This window comes from Blennius ocellaris (genome assembly GCF_963422515.1).
Source record: "Blennius ocellaris genome assembly, chromosome: 12".
NCBI lineage: Eukaryota > Metazoa > Chordata > Actinopteri > Blenniiformes > Blenniidae > Blennius > Blennius ocellaris.
Window position 1 is genome coordinate 11812371 of NC_137661.1, and position 16561 is coordinate 11828931.

Sequence of the window (16561 nt, forward strand, 5' to 3'; positions counted from 1 at the left end):
ATGAAAAGAGAGCAAAATTCCAATTCCAATCACTTTTATGGTCTATATTAGTTCACAGTTGGTGTTTTGGGGGATTTTTCGAGGTTTGATAAAGAGAGGGTTTTTTTGGTTGTTTTTTTTTTTTTTAATGCATCTGTATGGTAGTTATTTTTTTTCGTTCTTTTTTTATTTTTGGAGGTGGGGAGTTTGCCATTTAATGGACATAATATATCTACGGACAGGCGGACTGGAAGTGACGTCGGGCCGCGTCATCGTGTTCCGGTCTCTTTTCTGTGAGGCTCAGCGAGCAGCACGGTGGGTACACGTTCCGTCCTGACCACCAACTAATTTATTTATTTATCCTGAGCTGCTGAATGTGATCGAAACTATTGCGTTTTGGTTGTATATTCACACTTTGTTTCAGTCGTGTGCTGGTGCCCGAGTTAACTTGCAGTTAAAACTGTTTTAATATGGAGTGACGCCTCGTTAAAGACACGCAATGTGACCAGGCCCCGCGCCGAGCCCTCTATTTTAGCGTCATCCGCTCTGAAGTTATTCTGAAGATAAAGTGTGATTTACCACCAAAACGCTTTACATAATAATTAAGAAACTGCCCATACCACTGTTAAACTTGCATTTTATTTGTTTGGTCTGGCGTTTCCAGTTAGCGGTGAGCTCGTATGTTGTGTGGCCAACCGGCGAGCTAACTGCTTGAAGCTAACGCCAGTTTTTCTCCTCAGCCCGCAAAGATGCAGATTTTTGTGAAGACTTTGACGGGGAAGACCATCACCCTCGAGGTTGAACCCAGCGACACCATCGAAAATGTCAAGGCCAAGATCCAGGATAAGGAAGGTAAGCTGTTTAATGTGTTAGTTGGTGTGACAGACGAGAGTTCACCAAAAACCCAGCCACGAGTTCATATAGTTTAATTGTGAAAACCTTGATTGTGATTGTCATGTCAACATTTCGTAATACAGTAGTTTATTGAAAGAGGCAGCATTAAACGTGAACGAGAATATCTGGCCCCTTGGGCTATGATTTTAAAAGTTCATCCCCAGTACCTCGCCATTTAGTTGTTTTTACTTGTTCTACCTGTATGTGCTGTTTAATCCTGGATTAATTTCAGTCAACTGGTTTTTTTTTTGTGTTTTTTTTTGCAGAAACGTTTTCTTGTTTGGTATAAAACAATCCATTTGCAAATTCTGGATATCTGCCAAGTTGTCACCGCAGTTGCACAACTTGTTCTGTCTGGATCCTTAATGTAGTAGTTGCATGTTTTAGTTTTGGTGGAGCAGTGTATCAAAAGAGATGGGGGACATTTTGTAGAGTGTGATTTGTTTTGATTTACTGCCTTTTTGCTTGCAGGAATTCCTCCTGATCAGCAGCGTCTGATCTTTGCTGGCAAACAGCTGGAAGATGGACGCACCCTGTCCGACTACAACATCCAGAAAGGTAAATAGATGTCATGGAGTCAAATTTACTGTTTGTCATTTTATCAAAGGATTGGCATCTGCACATGTAGAAGTACTTCTCAAATCTTTCCTTTTGAAAGTTTTAAGCAAAGGAACAATTGTGCATTCAACAGTATTTTCTTGTTTTGCTATTCAAGTGTAGTAGTAGCTTCATTGTTTTAAGGTAGAAATAAAAAGTTGACCTACAGATTTATGGTGTATTAAGTGTGGATGTGCTGACTGTAGTGACAATGAGATATTCGGTCTTCCCACAGAGTCCACTCTTCATCTGGTGCTGCGCCTGCGTGGTGGCATCATTGAGCCTTCTCTCAGGCAGCTGGCCCAGAAGTACAACTGCGACAAGATGATCTGCCGCAAGTATGTCCATTCACATAGACAGTTGGTTTGATTTAGCTGTGATGGTGATGTGAAATTAAGACCACATATTGATGCCTCACTGGGGGTAGTGCCAAGAAAATAACTGCATGGGTATCAGACTTGAATGTTTGGTTAAGCAGGATTATGGTCAAGGTCACATTTCAAGCCTGGATGTGAATTTTATTAAATAGTTTTCATTACTCTTTTGTAAATTTATCTCCTTCAAACAAAAAAAAACTTAATTCAAGATTGAATTAATTGGCTCTTTAAATCAGTTTCTGAGCTTTGTTTTAATATCTGGTTTCTTGACACTTATTTAACTTTTCTAATGAAATGCTTGTTTTACAGGTGCTATGCCCGTCTGCACCCACGTGCAGTCAACTGCCGCAAGAAGAAGTGTGGACACACCAATAACCTCCGCCCCAAGAAGAAGCTGAAGTAAACATTTTAGCTGAGCGACACTTGGTGTCACGTTGTGTTAAAATAAATGTAAGAAAAACATGCTTGTCTTCTTTTTTTCTTTGTTTTTAACACATTTAGGATGAACTGGGTATTTATTTTTGTGGGGAATGTCTTAATCGGTGGCTCTTGTAGCTCCTAAAAGACATCTTTTTTGTTGCCATTTGAAACATGTTGCTAAATCGAGATGAAAAACTGGCATCAGGTAACAAAGGACTTCTGCCTCATAAGTTGTACAACATGACACGACAAACCTATCATTAATGAAAATAAGCTGAAATCCAAAATAGAATAAATTTTGGTGGTTTGATTTTCTTTCACTTCACAGCAAGTTGGTTAAACTGACAGGTGATGTTTATGTGTGTATATATAGTTTTTTTTAAAACATTTGAGGTATATTGAAATCCGGTCCCAATTTAATTTTTTATATTAATGGTTGATCAAAGAACATTTGGTACTTGGACTTTGGACCGCCTGCTTTACCGCTGCATTTTCCCCATCAGCTGTGAGCAGTTGACTATCGGTATTCAAATTAAAACATTTTTAATGGAATAACTAACAAATATATTCTATGGTGGAATGATGCAACATAGCCCATAGTATCTCACCTTCTTGTCAGACAAGAACCAAACAGTGTCTTTGAGTGAGTTTTATTGTTTCAAACAATTCTATACAAATATAAGTGACTCATCTCACATTGTCAAATCCCACACAAGCAGCTGCTCTCCCCTGATTGAAGAACTCTTCAGAAATACCATTCAACATTTACTCTGTATTTCTATTTCTACTTCACTGAAACCACCCAAAACAAACCCAAGTATTCTGAGGTATTTTGAATAGTACTGAAGGGTCAAATGTTTTGGATGCTGATGAATGAGGAGATATAATTGACAAAATGACATAAAAAAAAGTGACATCCTACACCAGTATTTATTCCAGTTATGTTTTCAGCCAGACAGAAAATTTTCAATGGTTAATAAAATGTCCTGAGGCCCTTCAGTCTCAGTACAAAACTACTCTCGCTTAATTCAGATGTGTTTCTTTAATATAGAAAAATTTAAGTTTATTCAGGATAGTCTGAATAGGAAAATAAAACATTTAATCAAAATGTATGACTTTCCACAAATATGCTCTAAAACAAATTAAGACAAAAAGTAATATATATAACTGAAACGTGTACAAGTATTACGAAATGAGAGGTGTGTTTCTTTTAATGTGGTTTTGCTGCACAACAATACTGAACTAAATTCACATTCTTCATACAGTCACAACACATTGTGTGCCTTCAGTTTGTAATGTGACACATTTGAGCACAACAAATCAATCTTGAAAAGGAAAAAAAAAAAGTGGCTTTGCTGGAGCCTCCCACACTCACAATGTCGTTGTGCAGTCATAACACCGGAATAAGACTGTGAAGCACAGTGTTCCTGATCTCATCCATGTGAAGCTGGTGCAGAGAAGCATCTCTGTTTTCTCCATGGTCAGTAAATGTTGATCTGTTGTAAACTCATGAAACCATGAGTAAAAATGTCAAAAGCAGCAGGCTTTGCAGAGATTTTGTTATCTACACACCACTTGCGCTATTAACAGGCATCAATGCGAGACAGTTTATTGCTCAACTCAGTGATACTCGTCTGCGGCCGTCACAGCCACCAGGCAGCATGATGACTGTAAAATCTTTATGCTGAGTTTTGGCAACTATCAATATTGTCATTACTATATAGTTACAGTTGCTTGGGTAATTATTTGGGTTGCCCACATTAAAATCTCAAAAGACGGTAGCCTGAACCTCAACTTAGCTAAGTAGAAACAGTGTGTAAGTTCATTGGAACAGTTTGTCTGGTCGTTTCATTTCCATTGGAAAACCAACCTATTTCCCTTTGAAAACCTAAAACATCTATGAGAAACATGCAATCGTGGGATGAGCAGTAGAACTGCAAGTGCAAGTAGTGCTGGGTGAACAACTGGACATTTTCCTCCAGCAGTGTGAGGAAGTGAGGTCAGGGGTGGGCAATTTACTCTGCAGAGGGGCTACTTAACAGACTCCAACTGACAGTCCTCCAGTTCACTTCAGTTTTGCTCAACATAATCTTATTAGAAAGTAGTTTCTTTTGATAAGTCCTTTCTGTAAATCTTGAATTTCTCTGTGTGCTTAGACTGCTAATGACTGATCACGTGTCAGTCCTTGGACTCAACAATTGCTCGAACAAATAATTTGCTCTGAATCCACGCAAGAAGTATGTAATTATCCACAAGTAGAAATTCCAACTTTCTACATGGATTTGTTTTTCTCGTCATGAGCCCCCTGGTGTGCATTGTAACAAGAGCTTCTGTTACCCAAGATGCCCAGGAGCTTAACTTTATTCAATGAGGAAAATGAATAAATAAGCAAAAGACTGATATTGCATGCATTAGTGCATTATTCATACAGAGTCCTTGTTTAATAATGATCTTATTTCTTATTGACCTCCTGAAGGTTGGTCATAGACAACCAAATGGTTACATGCTGCTGACAAGCCACACAATGCCCAAGCCTGTGATAAGCTCATGTGGCTGCATATGGTTCTTCCACACACTACCGAGGTTCTTGTTGGTTAAGTTAATACATTTACTCAAACTGTTTTTATTTATTCATTCCTCAGAGTGTATACAAGCCACTGTGACAACAACAACACACTATTCACTTACAGAATAAGCCGGGAATAATTAGAAAACATTCATTAAAAAAACATTTTAATGGATGTCCACATGCTCAGCTCTGCTCATCCCACAAATGCATATCCCTTACAAATGTCACACCATTTCAAAGTGAAATAAACATTTCCAACCATTTGAAAGTATTGCCAAGAAGCATTTTTGCAACAACAAAAAAAAAACAAATACAAGAAAATAACCAAACACAAACCTTACTTTTTGTGCTGTTTTATGATGTTTATAATGTAAACACAACTAGCTAAACATGTTATAACCCTACAAGGCAATAAATGGAGTGCCATTATATTATACTGCAGTTTATTACATGACAATATTTCACATTTTGACATGTCATCACAATTCTGGTAGCGACTGCATCATCACCTGCAAAGACCTGCACCTTACTTGTACCTATATTACTGTCATATGAACAAATCAATAACTCATCAGGGGCGTGAAGCAAAGCTGAATAGATATTGTGCATTAAAAATCTACATACAATGCAGACAAACAAGTCAATTATGTACCAATTTACTAAAACTACCTTATTTGTGCTTTTTAACTAGAAAAGTTCTCGCACGCAGAGACACACACACACACACACACACACACACACACACACACACACACACACACACACACACACACACACACACACACACACACACACACACACACACACACACACACACACACACACACACACACACACACACACACACACACACGTAGCTAGGGGCCTCTGCAGAGTTCATGCGGTGCTCTTATTGTGATCTATGAGCTGCAGCTCTGCTGAGCCTTTATTTTCTCAGTTCCACTATTTTAACCAAAAAAGGATCGCATAACATTGAGCTAGATTTGTGTGTGCGTGTGTGTGTGTGTGTGTCTGTGAACAATGACAAAATGTAAACAAAAGCAAACTTGGCACAAACATTATTAAGTGTAATCTCAGGTTCAGCTCAGCAGCAACGGGATGGGAAAGCAGTGGCTCCATTCACAAACCATGGACACATGTTAAGTCTTTTCCCTCCACTGCTGATTCTCCTGCATGTCAGACGTAATGGGGGGGGGGGGGGGGGACTCAACAACTGCAGCCTGGAATTTGCCACATTTGTGGCTGAAAAGCATTGCTGATTTCCCATCCTGCCTGTGAATAACATATCGATGAACATGAATAATAGAATAAGTGGTGAGAAATGCTGGTCCTCCGAAGGCCCAAACAGAGATGACAGGAGACTGGGAACTCTCTGACGACAGAATGGGAGCAGGTTGTTGCATCTCTGAGTTGGTTTTGTGTTCTGACAGGAGTGAAGCCAGTCCAGGTGACGGTGGTGAACTGGAGCTGACTTTACTCAGAGTCTTTGTCTGCATATGTCCTTAACCTGATCTTTCCCCCAATGGGTGCATCTCCATAGTGTTAAGAAAGAATCACACAGAGTAGGAGCTTGATGTTTTATGATCATGATGGAATAAGTCCTCCAAAAACTACAATTTGAAAGTTTTATTCCTTCAAGAATGCTTTCACATGGATTCTTCTGGCTTTTTATTTTAATAGACATGGCGCTGGAAAAAAAAGAAGAAGAAGCACTGATTTACTGTTGCTGCTGTATCAATTAAAGATATTATATTGAAACAAACTCTTGCTCTGATTGGTTGATGTAACGTTTCTGCAGCTCTTCTCAACACAGATCAATAAATGTGTCTTCCTTTGCTGCAGATTTAAAGTCTGTGGGCAGACAAGTTTGAGTGGTTGAGATCTCAAGCTTCACAGAAAAACTAAACTATATAGTAAACTAACTCGCCCTTTCAGAACCATTGGATAGATCTACATTAGCTAAACTGCAGCATTACTTTAAAGTGTTGAATTTTTTATTTGTTGGGAAATCTGCATGATTACTGAAACATTAAAGGCTGGTGGCTTCTACTTATTTTTTGTCTGGGCCTCTCACAATTGCTCTGGCTTCAAAGAGGGAAGACTCTAGAACAAATCAACCAAAATGGTGGAATTATATGGTGAAAAAAAAAGAAGAAAAGAAAAGAAATCTACGAGGTCTCATGGGGCCGTCGCTTATCTCCAGTTTCTGTCGTGCTTAGCGTGTGAGAGTTAAAAACTCCCCCTGGATGGGACACTGGTCCATCTCGGTACTCATTGATACAGCTGAGTTGACTGGAGCAAAGTCGGGTAAAAGTGCCTTGCTCAAAGAAACAAACATAGTGGAAAGACCGGGGATCAAACTCACAACCTTCAGCTTACAAGTCTGACATGCTTGTCTGACACTTGGCCACATCTAAAAAAAAAAAAAAATCACTCCAATGCCTTCTGAAGTTCCTTGCATTAAGCCTCTTTTGGGTATTCATCTGACTTTCGAGTAAGCATGCGGTTGGTATGATAATAAAGTCTCCCCTGATTCAGTGAAAATAAAGCTTCACATGAAAATAAACTCCGGAGTTTCCTCTTCCATGTTACTTTGACATCAGAATGGCTGTTACAGCAGGACAAACACAAACCAAAGCGACATGGAGAAAATGAGTTCGGGCCATGGAGATGCACGCCGACACTGGCCGTGGCTACTTATCCACCAGTTTGGCCAGGCTCACTCTCAGGTCGTTCAGGTCGGAGATTTTGTCGTCGAGAGCTTCAATGACATGCCGGACCTCACTCTCCGCCTGAGCCTGCTCCTCCCGGTTGGAGGCCAGCGTCTTTTCAGCACTCTGAATCCGATCCTCCAGCTCAGCGTTCCGTCTCTCCACATCCTGCAGATGAATGAGAATCAATTATTAAAACGCTCGTATCTGTCATTTTTACCATTTGGGTCTAATTCCATGGCCTCAGCTTTAATTTCCTGTTTCTATATGGGTTTTCTTCTTCGCATCAGAAAGACAGGACTGTTAGTTTAAAGTTTTCCTCTGTTTGTTTATGCAGTGATGGAGTGGCTCACTGTTCAGGATGTTGGATAAATCTGATAAAGATGGGTGAGTGTGTTTGCAAAATGCCTGGTGCGCAAGGCTATCCAAATTTAAAATGGTATATATTTGTCTGTGTTCGGAGTAATTACTTAAGCAACTGAAATTTTTTTTTTTTGTGAACTACAGTGCAGAGGAATCCTGCAAACGACCCACTGATCTATTGTCAAGAATACACTGGATGATATGTTCATAAATATTGAACATTGTAGGAGGCCAATCACCAGTCGCTTCTCTTCATCCATTCTTTTCTCAACTCAACTCAAAGCAAGCAAAATCAGGAAATTTACCACAAACGTTCATATTTGCAATGGAAGTTCAGAGAGTTAATTCAGGCTACTGTGTGCCTACGTGCTCTTTCTGCATAGCATTATTCTGTTTCTGATTTTGGGCAAACGGCAGGATAAAAGATATTCAGAAGGGAGACGTGTTTAAATTAACTTTGGAGGATCCAGTCTGCAGTGAGAGGGCTGCGTAATTTTTAGGGTGGCTGTTGACGGCATTAAAATTCTCAGAAACTCCTCTCAGGATTGTTTGCTTTTAAATGACTGTATGGGAAATTTAAATGAGCAGTTTATTAAGTGATTTTGTATACCAAACACAACCTATGAATACTTTATAGAATGAACACAAGGACACCAAAGGTCAAATGCGGATATACATAATTCCCAGCTGACACAACTGCTAGAACTGATAGACAACCTAATAAAAGGTATGAAATATGCATCAGGTAGAATTTCTTCCATTAATCAGGAGTTTGTTTTCTCCTTGAGGCTCACAACTCACCTTCACGGATTCACAGCTTCACACCTGAACTGCAAGGCCTTCATTATTGTTTTGATTATTCACCAGTCAGACAAACTAACCCTAACAGGGAAATAAACTTCTGCTGCTGTGCAGCAACAAACAATAAACTAAATAAACTAAACTAAAATATGTGTGGCTTGACGGTGTTTCAAACTGAAGGCGGCTCATCCTCATATTTTGATAACATCTACCCTGGACAATAATGGGACATCAATAATGATCGAGATTTGACCAATAAACCATAATTCAATGTTACAACAACTTTCCATTTTTACTTTTTTTTTTTTAACTTTAAATTTTCCATCAATCCATGTTTTAATCCTGAAAGAACATAAAAAAAATATCAGATGTTTAAACTAAAACACTTGAAAATTAAATGAAAAAATAATATCCTAATTAAAATGTGATGGCATGAACACTTCTCAAAACAGTTGGAACGTTGGCAACCACTGGCAAGAAAATCACAAACAAATCAAAAACAAACTGCAAAGAAAGACGACATTAAAAGAAAAGAGAGCTGCTAAATATGGCAAACATGGTCCGCCTCATCTTGTTTGAGACATGTCGAATTTAAAATGAGCTATTATTGTCAATGACATTGTACAATGTCAATATTTCAACATGTGATAGGTTGTTAGTGTTCTAATGTGAATATAATGCGGTTTTATGAGATAAACTGTTTAACAGTGTCCCAACATCTTTAGAATTGCGTCGTATTGTATATGAAAAGCTGTAAATGTCATATTTGAGAACATAAAACCCTCAAAGACTTCAATGACGTTTCCTGATGACACAAGTTCATGTTTAAAAGTGAAAATGACATTGCTCTTGCTGTTCACAACCATCTGACCACTCAGAGCAATCGATGAACAACTTAGAAGAAAAAACGACCACGTGGACAATAATGGTTACCATCTCACCTGCAGTCTCTGCATCGCCTCCTCTCGCTCTTTCTCTAACTCACTCACGTCGGTTTTTTTGCTCTGCAGACTGTGGATTTCCTAAAAAAAACACATAATTAGAAATAATTAGACATTCCTGCACATACACACGGAGACGTTAAAGCTGCAGTCCAGCAGCAGCAAGCTGTTTTTACAGAAGCACTTTTACACAGAAATGTTTTTTGCAGAGCATTTCTACAATGGTAACATACAGAACTCAAAAGCATTGGACATGTTTCTGTTGCTCCAGTTCTCAGCATTTCTTTGTTGAACTACTCAGTCGGAAAAACAAATAAATGTGCATCCAGATGACAACACAAATAGAAACCTATGAGTAGACCTTTTAAAAACAACTCAGAAAACAAATTATTCTGTTCTGATTGGGGTTGTTTTTTTTTTTTTTTTACATTTTGTAAAAACCAGAAAACAGATCGCAGATCCAGAAAAAGATAACTAAACCTAAAACATGCTTTTGAGAAAAACACCACAAGCTGATACGTGAATGTTTTTGACTCTTCTGGTCAAAACTTTCTCCAGTGTGATGCAATATATTATGAATGCAACTTTTCTTTGGGTTAACTTGGGATAACCGTACAGTGAGCTTCAACGGTGAAATAAATGAAAAATAAATGTAGTGTGTGCTCAGTGCAGTGTGGGCACTCAGTTTCTTGCCTGGTCTTTGGTGCTCAGCAGGGCTTCCAGCTCCTCCACCGATTGACTCAGATCCTCTTTACCAGGCTGACCAGCGGCAGGATGCCCCAGCTGGGCCTCCAGTTCAGCCACCTGTGGCCACAAAAACACACGGGCAGGTCAGAATCAGGAGGAGGACTGGGAGATCTGACGAGCTTGAGAAAGAGTGAGGATTTCAAAACAACAACAACAACAATAACAACAACAAAACTGGCATCGTTCAATATTAAATGCTGGCATCACAGATTCATTGCTCCATCATCCTCTATAGTGTTTTGCCCAGTTGTGGGTTGCGTGGCGTCTGTGCCCCTCAGCTGTCTCAGGCAACGGCTGACACACAAGGCACTGGCCGACTCTGGAGAAGTACTGAGGTTCGACAGGAATCCAACTATGATTTGGAGATGACACCAGAGCAGCATATGCCTCAGATATCAGAGAGTATTGGAGAGCTAGGTTAATATAGGATTTGTCGTTGAAAAGCTGAGTGAGTGAAAATATGTAATAATATAATGAAAATAGTTACATTATTATTATTTGAATAAAACCAATATAATAAAATATAAAAGAGACTAATATAAAAGCATTGTATTGAAAATCCTTCAAATCAAAGGCTTTTTGATTAAATTTAGCAGCAGACTAAAAATATGAAAACCCACTAAATTGCAACAATGCCCTTCGCCTTTCTATTAAACTGATATCCTGAGCTTTTGTGTGATGTATTTTCTGGTTAATGTGACTAGTATGATCAGTGTTGGTCTCATGGGGCCGTAGGACATTTTTTTTGTATCATCCTGCTGATGGCAAAACATGGAAAACTCGATATTCAAAAGGTATCAAAGAAAACAGGCGATTATGTTCGTGAAAAGAACGTGTCTCATTGTGGTGATTATCAAATGGACACTTTAAAGGTCTCATGAACCTAATGTGCGGTCTAATTTTCTAAATCCACAAAACAACGATGAACCTTTTATCCTAGGCGAGAAGGGGTAATAGAAAAGGAAAATAAACATTAAAAAAATGTTGTATGTACATAAAAATATAGTAACTCAGATATTGGACATAATGTGCACATGAAAACACACACATGAATGCAAACAACAGACAAAGAAAATACATAAAGTACATCAATGATTAACTGATCTTGATGCAAGTAGAGGAGAACCAACACAGTTTAATCACCGTCACACACATTACCATCTATTCACAAATGACAAAAGCCTGTTTAGACAAGATTTGCTGAGTCTTTAGCAGCATTGATTGCCATGAAGATCTAGAAAGGACTCAAGGACATTACCTTTTCACATCGACACACACACACATAAATGGCTTTGCATATAGACAGACTTAATGTGAACTCAGCCGGAATTACTAAATTAGTTGCCTGTTCCCAAACATCACCGCCATCCAACCTTAATCTTGATTGTGGTTATTCGATTTTATTCTGTCCTCATTAGGCTGGAAGTTCCCCATATTGTGAGAGTGTACACAGAATGTGCACTCACTATGCCTCTGTGGAAAAAAGGCTTTCGTGCCAGCAGGCGCGGTCCTGAACCCGCTCGCCTTGGAGATTTTACTTTTTGATTGATGGAGGGATATGACCTTGCAAAAGATTTTGATGAAAAACATTTTTCCCCCCAATCTGACCTACTTTCTCCCCACAGTTAACATATTAATAGAAAAGTCAAAGACTTGAGTGGGAGTGACAGTTTGATGAAAGAAGGACAAAACTGTTTCGCATGTGGAGTCTGAGCATGATGGGATTTAAAGTTTGGGGTTCACTTTGCTAAAGTTGTCACTGCATTTCTCTGGAGTTCAGTCAGAGCGAGGCATGAAAAGAGACGTGGTTAAAGTACAAGACAGTTACAATTTCACTTCTGTGTTTACCTGAACCGGATTAAATAAAATAAAAAAAATGCTATAAATGCCAAGTGACAAATGGTGGAAGACAAGTGGCTTTTTTTGTTGTTGTTAAGTAAACATATTTCTTTAGGTGGGCATCCCACCATTAAGCCTTGTACATAGTAATATGTATTATTTATTTATGTAATTGTTATTCAGACTTATTAGATATTTTAACATTTTATTGATCATATTCTATTTTCTTTGAAGCAACATTGTAAAGAACTTACCTCTGGAGTTTACAAAGTATTTTCTATTCTATTCTATTCTATTTTATAGTTGAGAATCCAGAAGAACCCAGCCTAAGGCACTATGATGCAACCAGTAAGGAGAAAGTTTCTTGTTCCAACTTGTGAGCTGAAGGCTTGTTTCAGCGAACTGTAGGTTTAAATGTGTTTGGGTTTCTTCTTTCCCTCTTTATTTGTTAACTCCTTTGGGGTGGGGGTGGGGGGTGGGGGGGTGTACAGAAAACCAAACTTCAGCTATATAGCACCTATTGTACAGGTGAGCAGTATTAAAAAAGAGTTTCAGTAGAACATTAATACAATGAGAACAAAGTGATACAAGAAAGGACAATCACACAGTTGACTAATTACTTCACTTACCAACAGATAATTAAATGACTTATCATGAACCGAACATTACCAAACAATACCAAGACGATCTCTGACTCTTGCTGCTCAAAAGTGATTTTTGTTAGTTTCACTCATTTTTTGAAGTAAATTGAATGTCTTCAGGTTTGAACTCTGTCAAACTCATGAGGGATTTCAGTAATCACATTGACACTGAGATGTTTTCATTTGGTAGTTTGGGAAATTTTGTTCAGTTTTGGACTAGAGGAACCTTCTATTTTGTGAGTGTTGCTGCTTGGTGCTTTTGAAAGAAATTCAAGATAGCCAGAGAAATTCACACACTAATTCGATGACCACCAGAATAGCTTATATATTTAATTATTGTTGCACGCGTCCCCATAACTTGTAATCACACTTTTTAATCCTTCTAAACTTGTAATTAAAGTTCTATTCATTAGTAAATGTTTAATAGTCATTTGGAAATGACTCTTCTGTATTACTGATCCACCTTCTGGTGTAGTACAACCCATTTACGTATCTGCATAATGATTATATAACAATTAATTGTTATCTTATCTAAAAATTGCTTCCATTCTTACTCCCAGTATTGTGGATTCAGTACATTTGGAAAATGAATGCAGGAGCTGACATTATGGAATGTAAAATGTCAGTGCAATGATTATAAAGGCATCATTTCAAGGACAGTATTTCCATTTTTTTCCCCCTTTACTAAGCGACATGCTTAATAAACATTTTCAAAGCGGTATTTTAGAGCGTCTATCCTGGTCTATGCTGCACTCAAGCTGATCTTAGGAAAAGCACCACAGATTGAGGGGAGAAGGTTTAAGTCCACAGTGTCCCAGAGGACTGAGCCTCTCTGTATCATCCACTCTGTCTGAGAGCCTCTTTCCCCAGAGGCAGCAGCCCCATTTCAACAAACTCCATATAAATATGTATGGCCGGCCGGAGGAAAACCAGGTGACAATGGCAGTGGCTTTCAAAACAAATGTTTCCAGGATGATTTTAATCTCCCAAAAGGAAAAGCTGGTTCTGATAATGTTTATATATGTGGTAAATGAAGCAGCATAAATACACAAAATCGCTTATCTATCATATAAAGAAAAACCTCTAAAGAAAACCAATAACATTTGTTTCTTCACTGCATTCATGAACATGTTTAGTTTAAGTTATTTGTGTGACGATGATCTGCCAATTAGTTACTAATAATAAAGCTTTAATGTTTTTACCAATAATGTAACTATTTGACTAAACGATGGTGCATTTTTTTTATTGTAATTTACTACAACCTGTGTAGGTGTAGTAGCTTCCACTAAACTGTGCTCACAAGCACTCATAGCCATTGATGGACATAATCAAAAAGAGACTACAGCTGCATTACATCCTTTTAAAAAGTATTTTTTCAACTATTACTCTTGATGACTCAGCAAACAAACGATCTTAGCTGGTTATGTTTTCCGATTATACATCCTTATGATGCATTCTGGTTTCCATCATTAGTTCGTTTGCAGTCCCGCATCATTTCTTAAAAACCCTTTTCACAGAAACAACCACAAGCTATCTCAGGTATGCTGCAGTTTAATTCAATTCATGGGCTGATGAGCTTGGCAGCTGTTATTAAACCTGAGCGGAGGTCACAGCCAAAGCAGAGACCCAGAAAATGAACCCCGAGCCTTTCTGCAGTGGATGAACACAAACATGGCTGCAGCTGACAGTGTGACAGGGGAGGAAACGCCAGCCAACTTCTCTCCTTCTGCTCCTACAGTGATTTATCTTCTTCCTCTAAGTGGGGCAGAGAGAGGAGGACGGAGAGAGGAGGTGGGCAGTGTAGGGTGTCCTGTGGCCCCCCTACATCCACACACACACACACACCCCACTGCCAAACACCCCCCCCCCCCCAAACCCTGGAGGCCTGTTCTACTTACAGCCACCTGGTTGACTTTGCTACGGCGCGTATGCAGCTCGACGTGTGCATTTGTAGTCGGGTGGGGTAACCTTCACCTGGGCTCACGCAGAGAGATGAAACAGAAGAAAGCCCAATTGGAGCTAAAAATAAATGGCTGGCTTTCTGTCACTCATGGTAATGGTTTTGGTGCAGACCAGGTTTAAATTTGTCGCACCGACGAGGCTTTGTTAAGCTTCATCAAGGGCACAATTTTTCTCTCTTTAAATTGAAATTGAAATGTCTGCATTGGGCCCTGTGACTATCGGAAGATCCCGACAACAGAAATATCCCAGGACAGGAGGGGCTGGATGAACAAAATGCATCTGCAGCTTGCAGTGGTCCTCTCAGGGATTTCAGCGTCACACTTTATGCATGAATGAATTTATGGGGGAAATAAATAGGAATCAAATAAAAATTGCTGTCCAGTGGTTTCCACGGGGAAATGTTTGTGTGTTGGTGAAGTCAGACATTGCTTCTGTACTTAGAGACAAGGACTTAAAATGTTATAACTGCAATTTTAAAGTGCTTGTGCACACGCACACACACGTTTGACAACATTTGCTCAAAGCCAAACCTTAGAAGGTCCACCCTGCGTGTCCCACCTCTCACAATGCACATGCTTAAAATTTTGCCTGGATTCATAGACAAGTTAAAAACATAATTATTCCTGTGGAAGTTGGATGATTTTAATTTGGAATTCCTTGTGAGATTTTATTTAGAGTCTTCAACAGTTGAAATGTTACGCTTGTGTGTTTTCGTGATTGTTAATTTTATGATTATAATTTGTCTTAATTAAACAAAAAAAAGAAAAATCAAATCAGATCCTCGGCTCTGATGAAGGACATGGCAATTAAACGCCAGGTAACCATAGCAACAACGTTGATCCCCATTTCATTGTTGACAATCCTGACTGAACACAAAACATTTGGAAGACAGACATGATAGTCGTGACCAACCAAACGAGTATATAATGGAATCGTCTCCTCCTCATTCATTATCTATCGACATTGTGAAAGCTTGTATAATGCAGCACTTTTTGACAACACACTATTAGTAGCGCCTCGTCCTGGTCACCTGGTCTCGTAGACGGTCGGTCTCATCCTGATATTCAGCCAGCTGTTTCTTCCACTGATCTACGCTGCTGTTTGCTTCCTGCAGTGCTGCCACCAGCTTGGCATTGCTGTCCTGCAGAGTGAAGAGCTCAGCCTCCAAGTTTATCTCACACATGGACCTGGAGAAAAGTTGGGGGGAAAAAACAAAACATTGTGTGATTTTGCTGAGCACTCCATAGAGGAAAACCTGTAATTCCTGCAAATACAATTTATGCCACATACAGTATAAACAGAGCTCCAACAAATCTGTGCTACTGATGAAGAGTAACATAAAAAGCTCATTAATATGGTCCTGCAGCTGCTGTTTGAATTACATTTATGAACTTTTAAAGTAGACATGTAGCCTTTATATATCTATACGTTTCAGAGAGGTTTGCACATTTCTGCCTTGATAGCTTTACTTAGTTGCTTCGTTCAAATACTGTGATTCATCCTCTTTCTCTTATTTATACCTCACAATGCTTTCCTGAATAAACGTTTCCTCTTACAGAAAAGGCACATACTGCTGTCTTGGTCCTTTCACTTTAAAATCCATTGCTGAGTGCAATAATTACCATGAGAGATAAAAAAGAAAAAAAAAAGAAAAAAGCATCAGATTACATAATCTCTCAAAATAAGAAACCTAATCAGTTATAGTAATTTGTGTGTTTTC

At 38.9% G+C, this 16561-nt stretch overlaps 2 protein-coding genes across 2 annotated transcripts in view; one reads left to right on the forward strand and one right to left on the reverse strand.

Moving 5' to 3' along the window:
- The first annotated feature begins 250 nt into the window (after positions 1-250).
- On the forward strand, positions 251-2309 carry LOC308137419 (ubiquitin-ribosomal protein eL40 fusion protein). Its single transcript, XM_080506094.1, has 5 exons — positions 251-294; positions 720-831; positions 1345-1431; positions 1706-1808; positions 2157-2309. Exons 2-5 carry the CDS (start codon positions 729-731, stop codon positions 2248-2250), a joined length of 387 nt encoding a protein of 128 aa, XP_080362220.1. The 5' UTR covers positions 251-294; positions 720-728; the 3' UTR covers positions 2251-2309.
- Positions 2310-4628: 2319 nt separating this feature from the next.
- LOC308137927 (homer protein homolog 3-like) overlaps positions 4629-16561 on the reverse strand; it is a 48302-nt gene continuing 36369 nt past the window's right edge. The window contains exons 6-9 of the mRNA XM_080506830.1: positions 15872-16028; positions 10346-10456; positions 9653-9733; positions 4629-7715 (exon numbers count right to left, since the gene is read on the reverse strand). Of these exons, the coding sequence (XP_080362956.1) occupies positions 7530-7715; positions 9653-9733; positions 10346-10456; positions 15872-16028 (535 nt within the window). The 3' untranslated portion in view covers positions 4629-7529. The remainder of the gene's footprint in view (positions 7716-9652; positions 9734-10345; positions 10457-15871; positions 16029-16561) is intronic.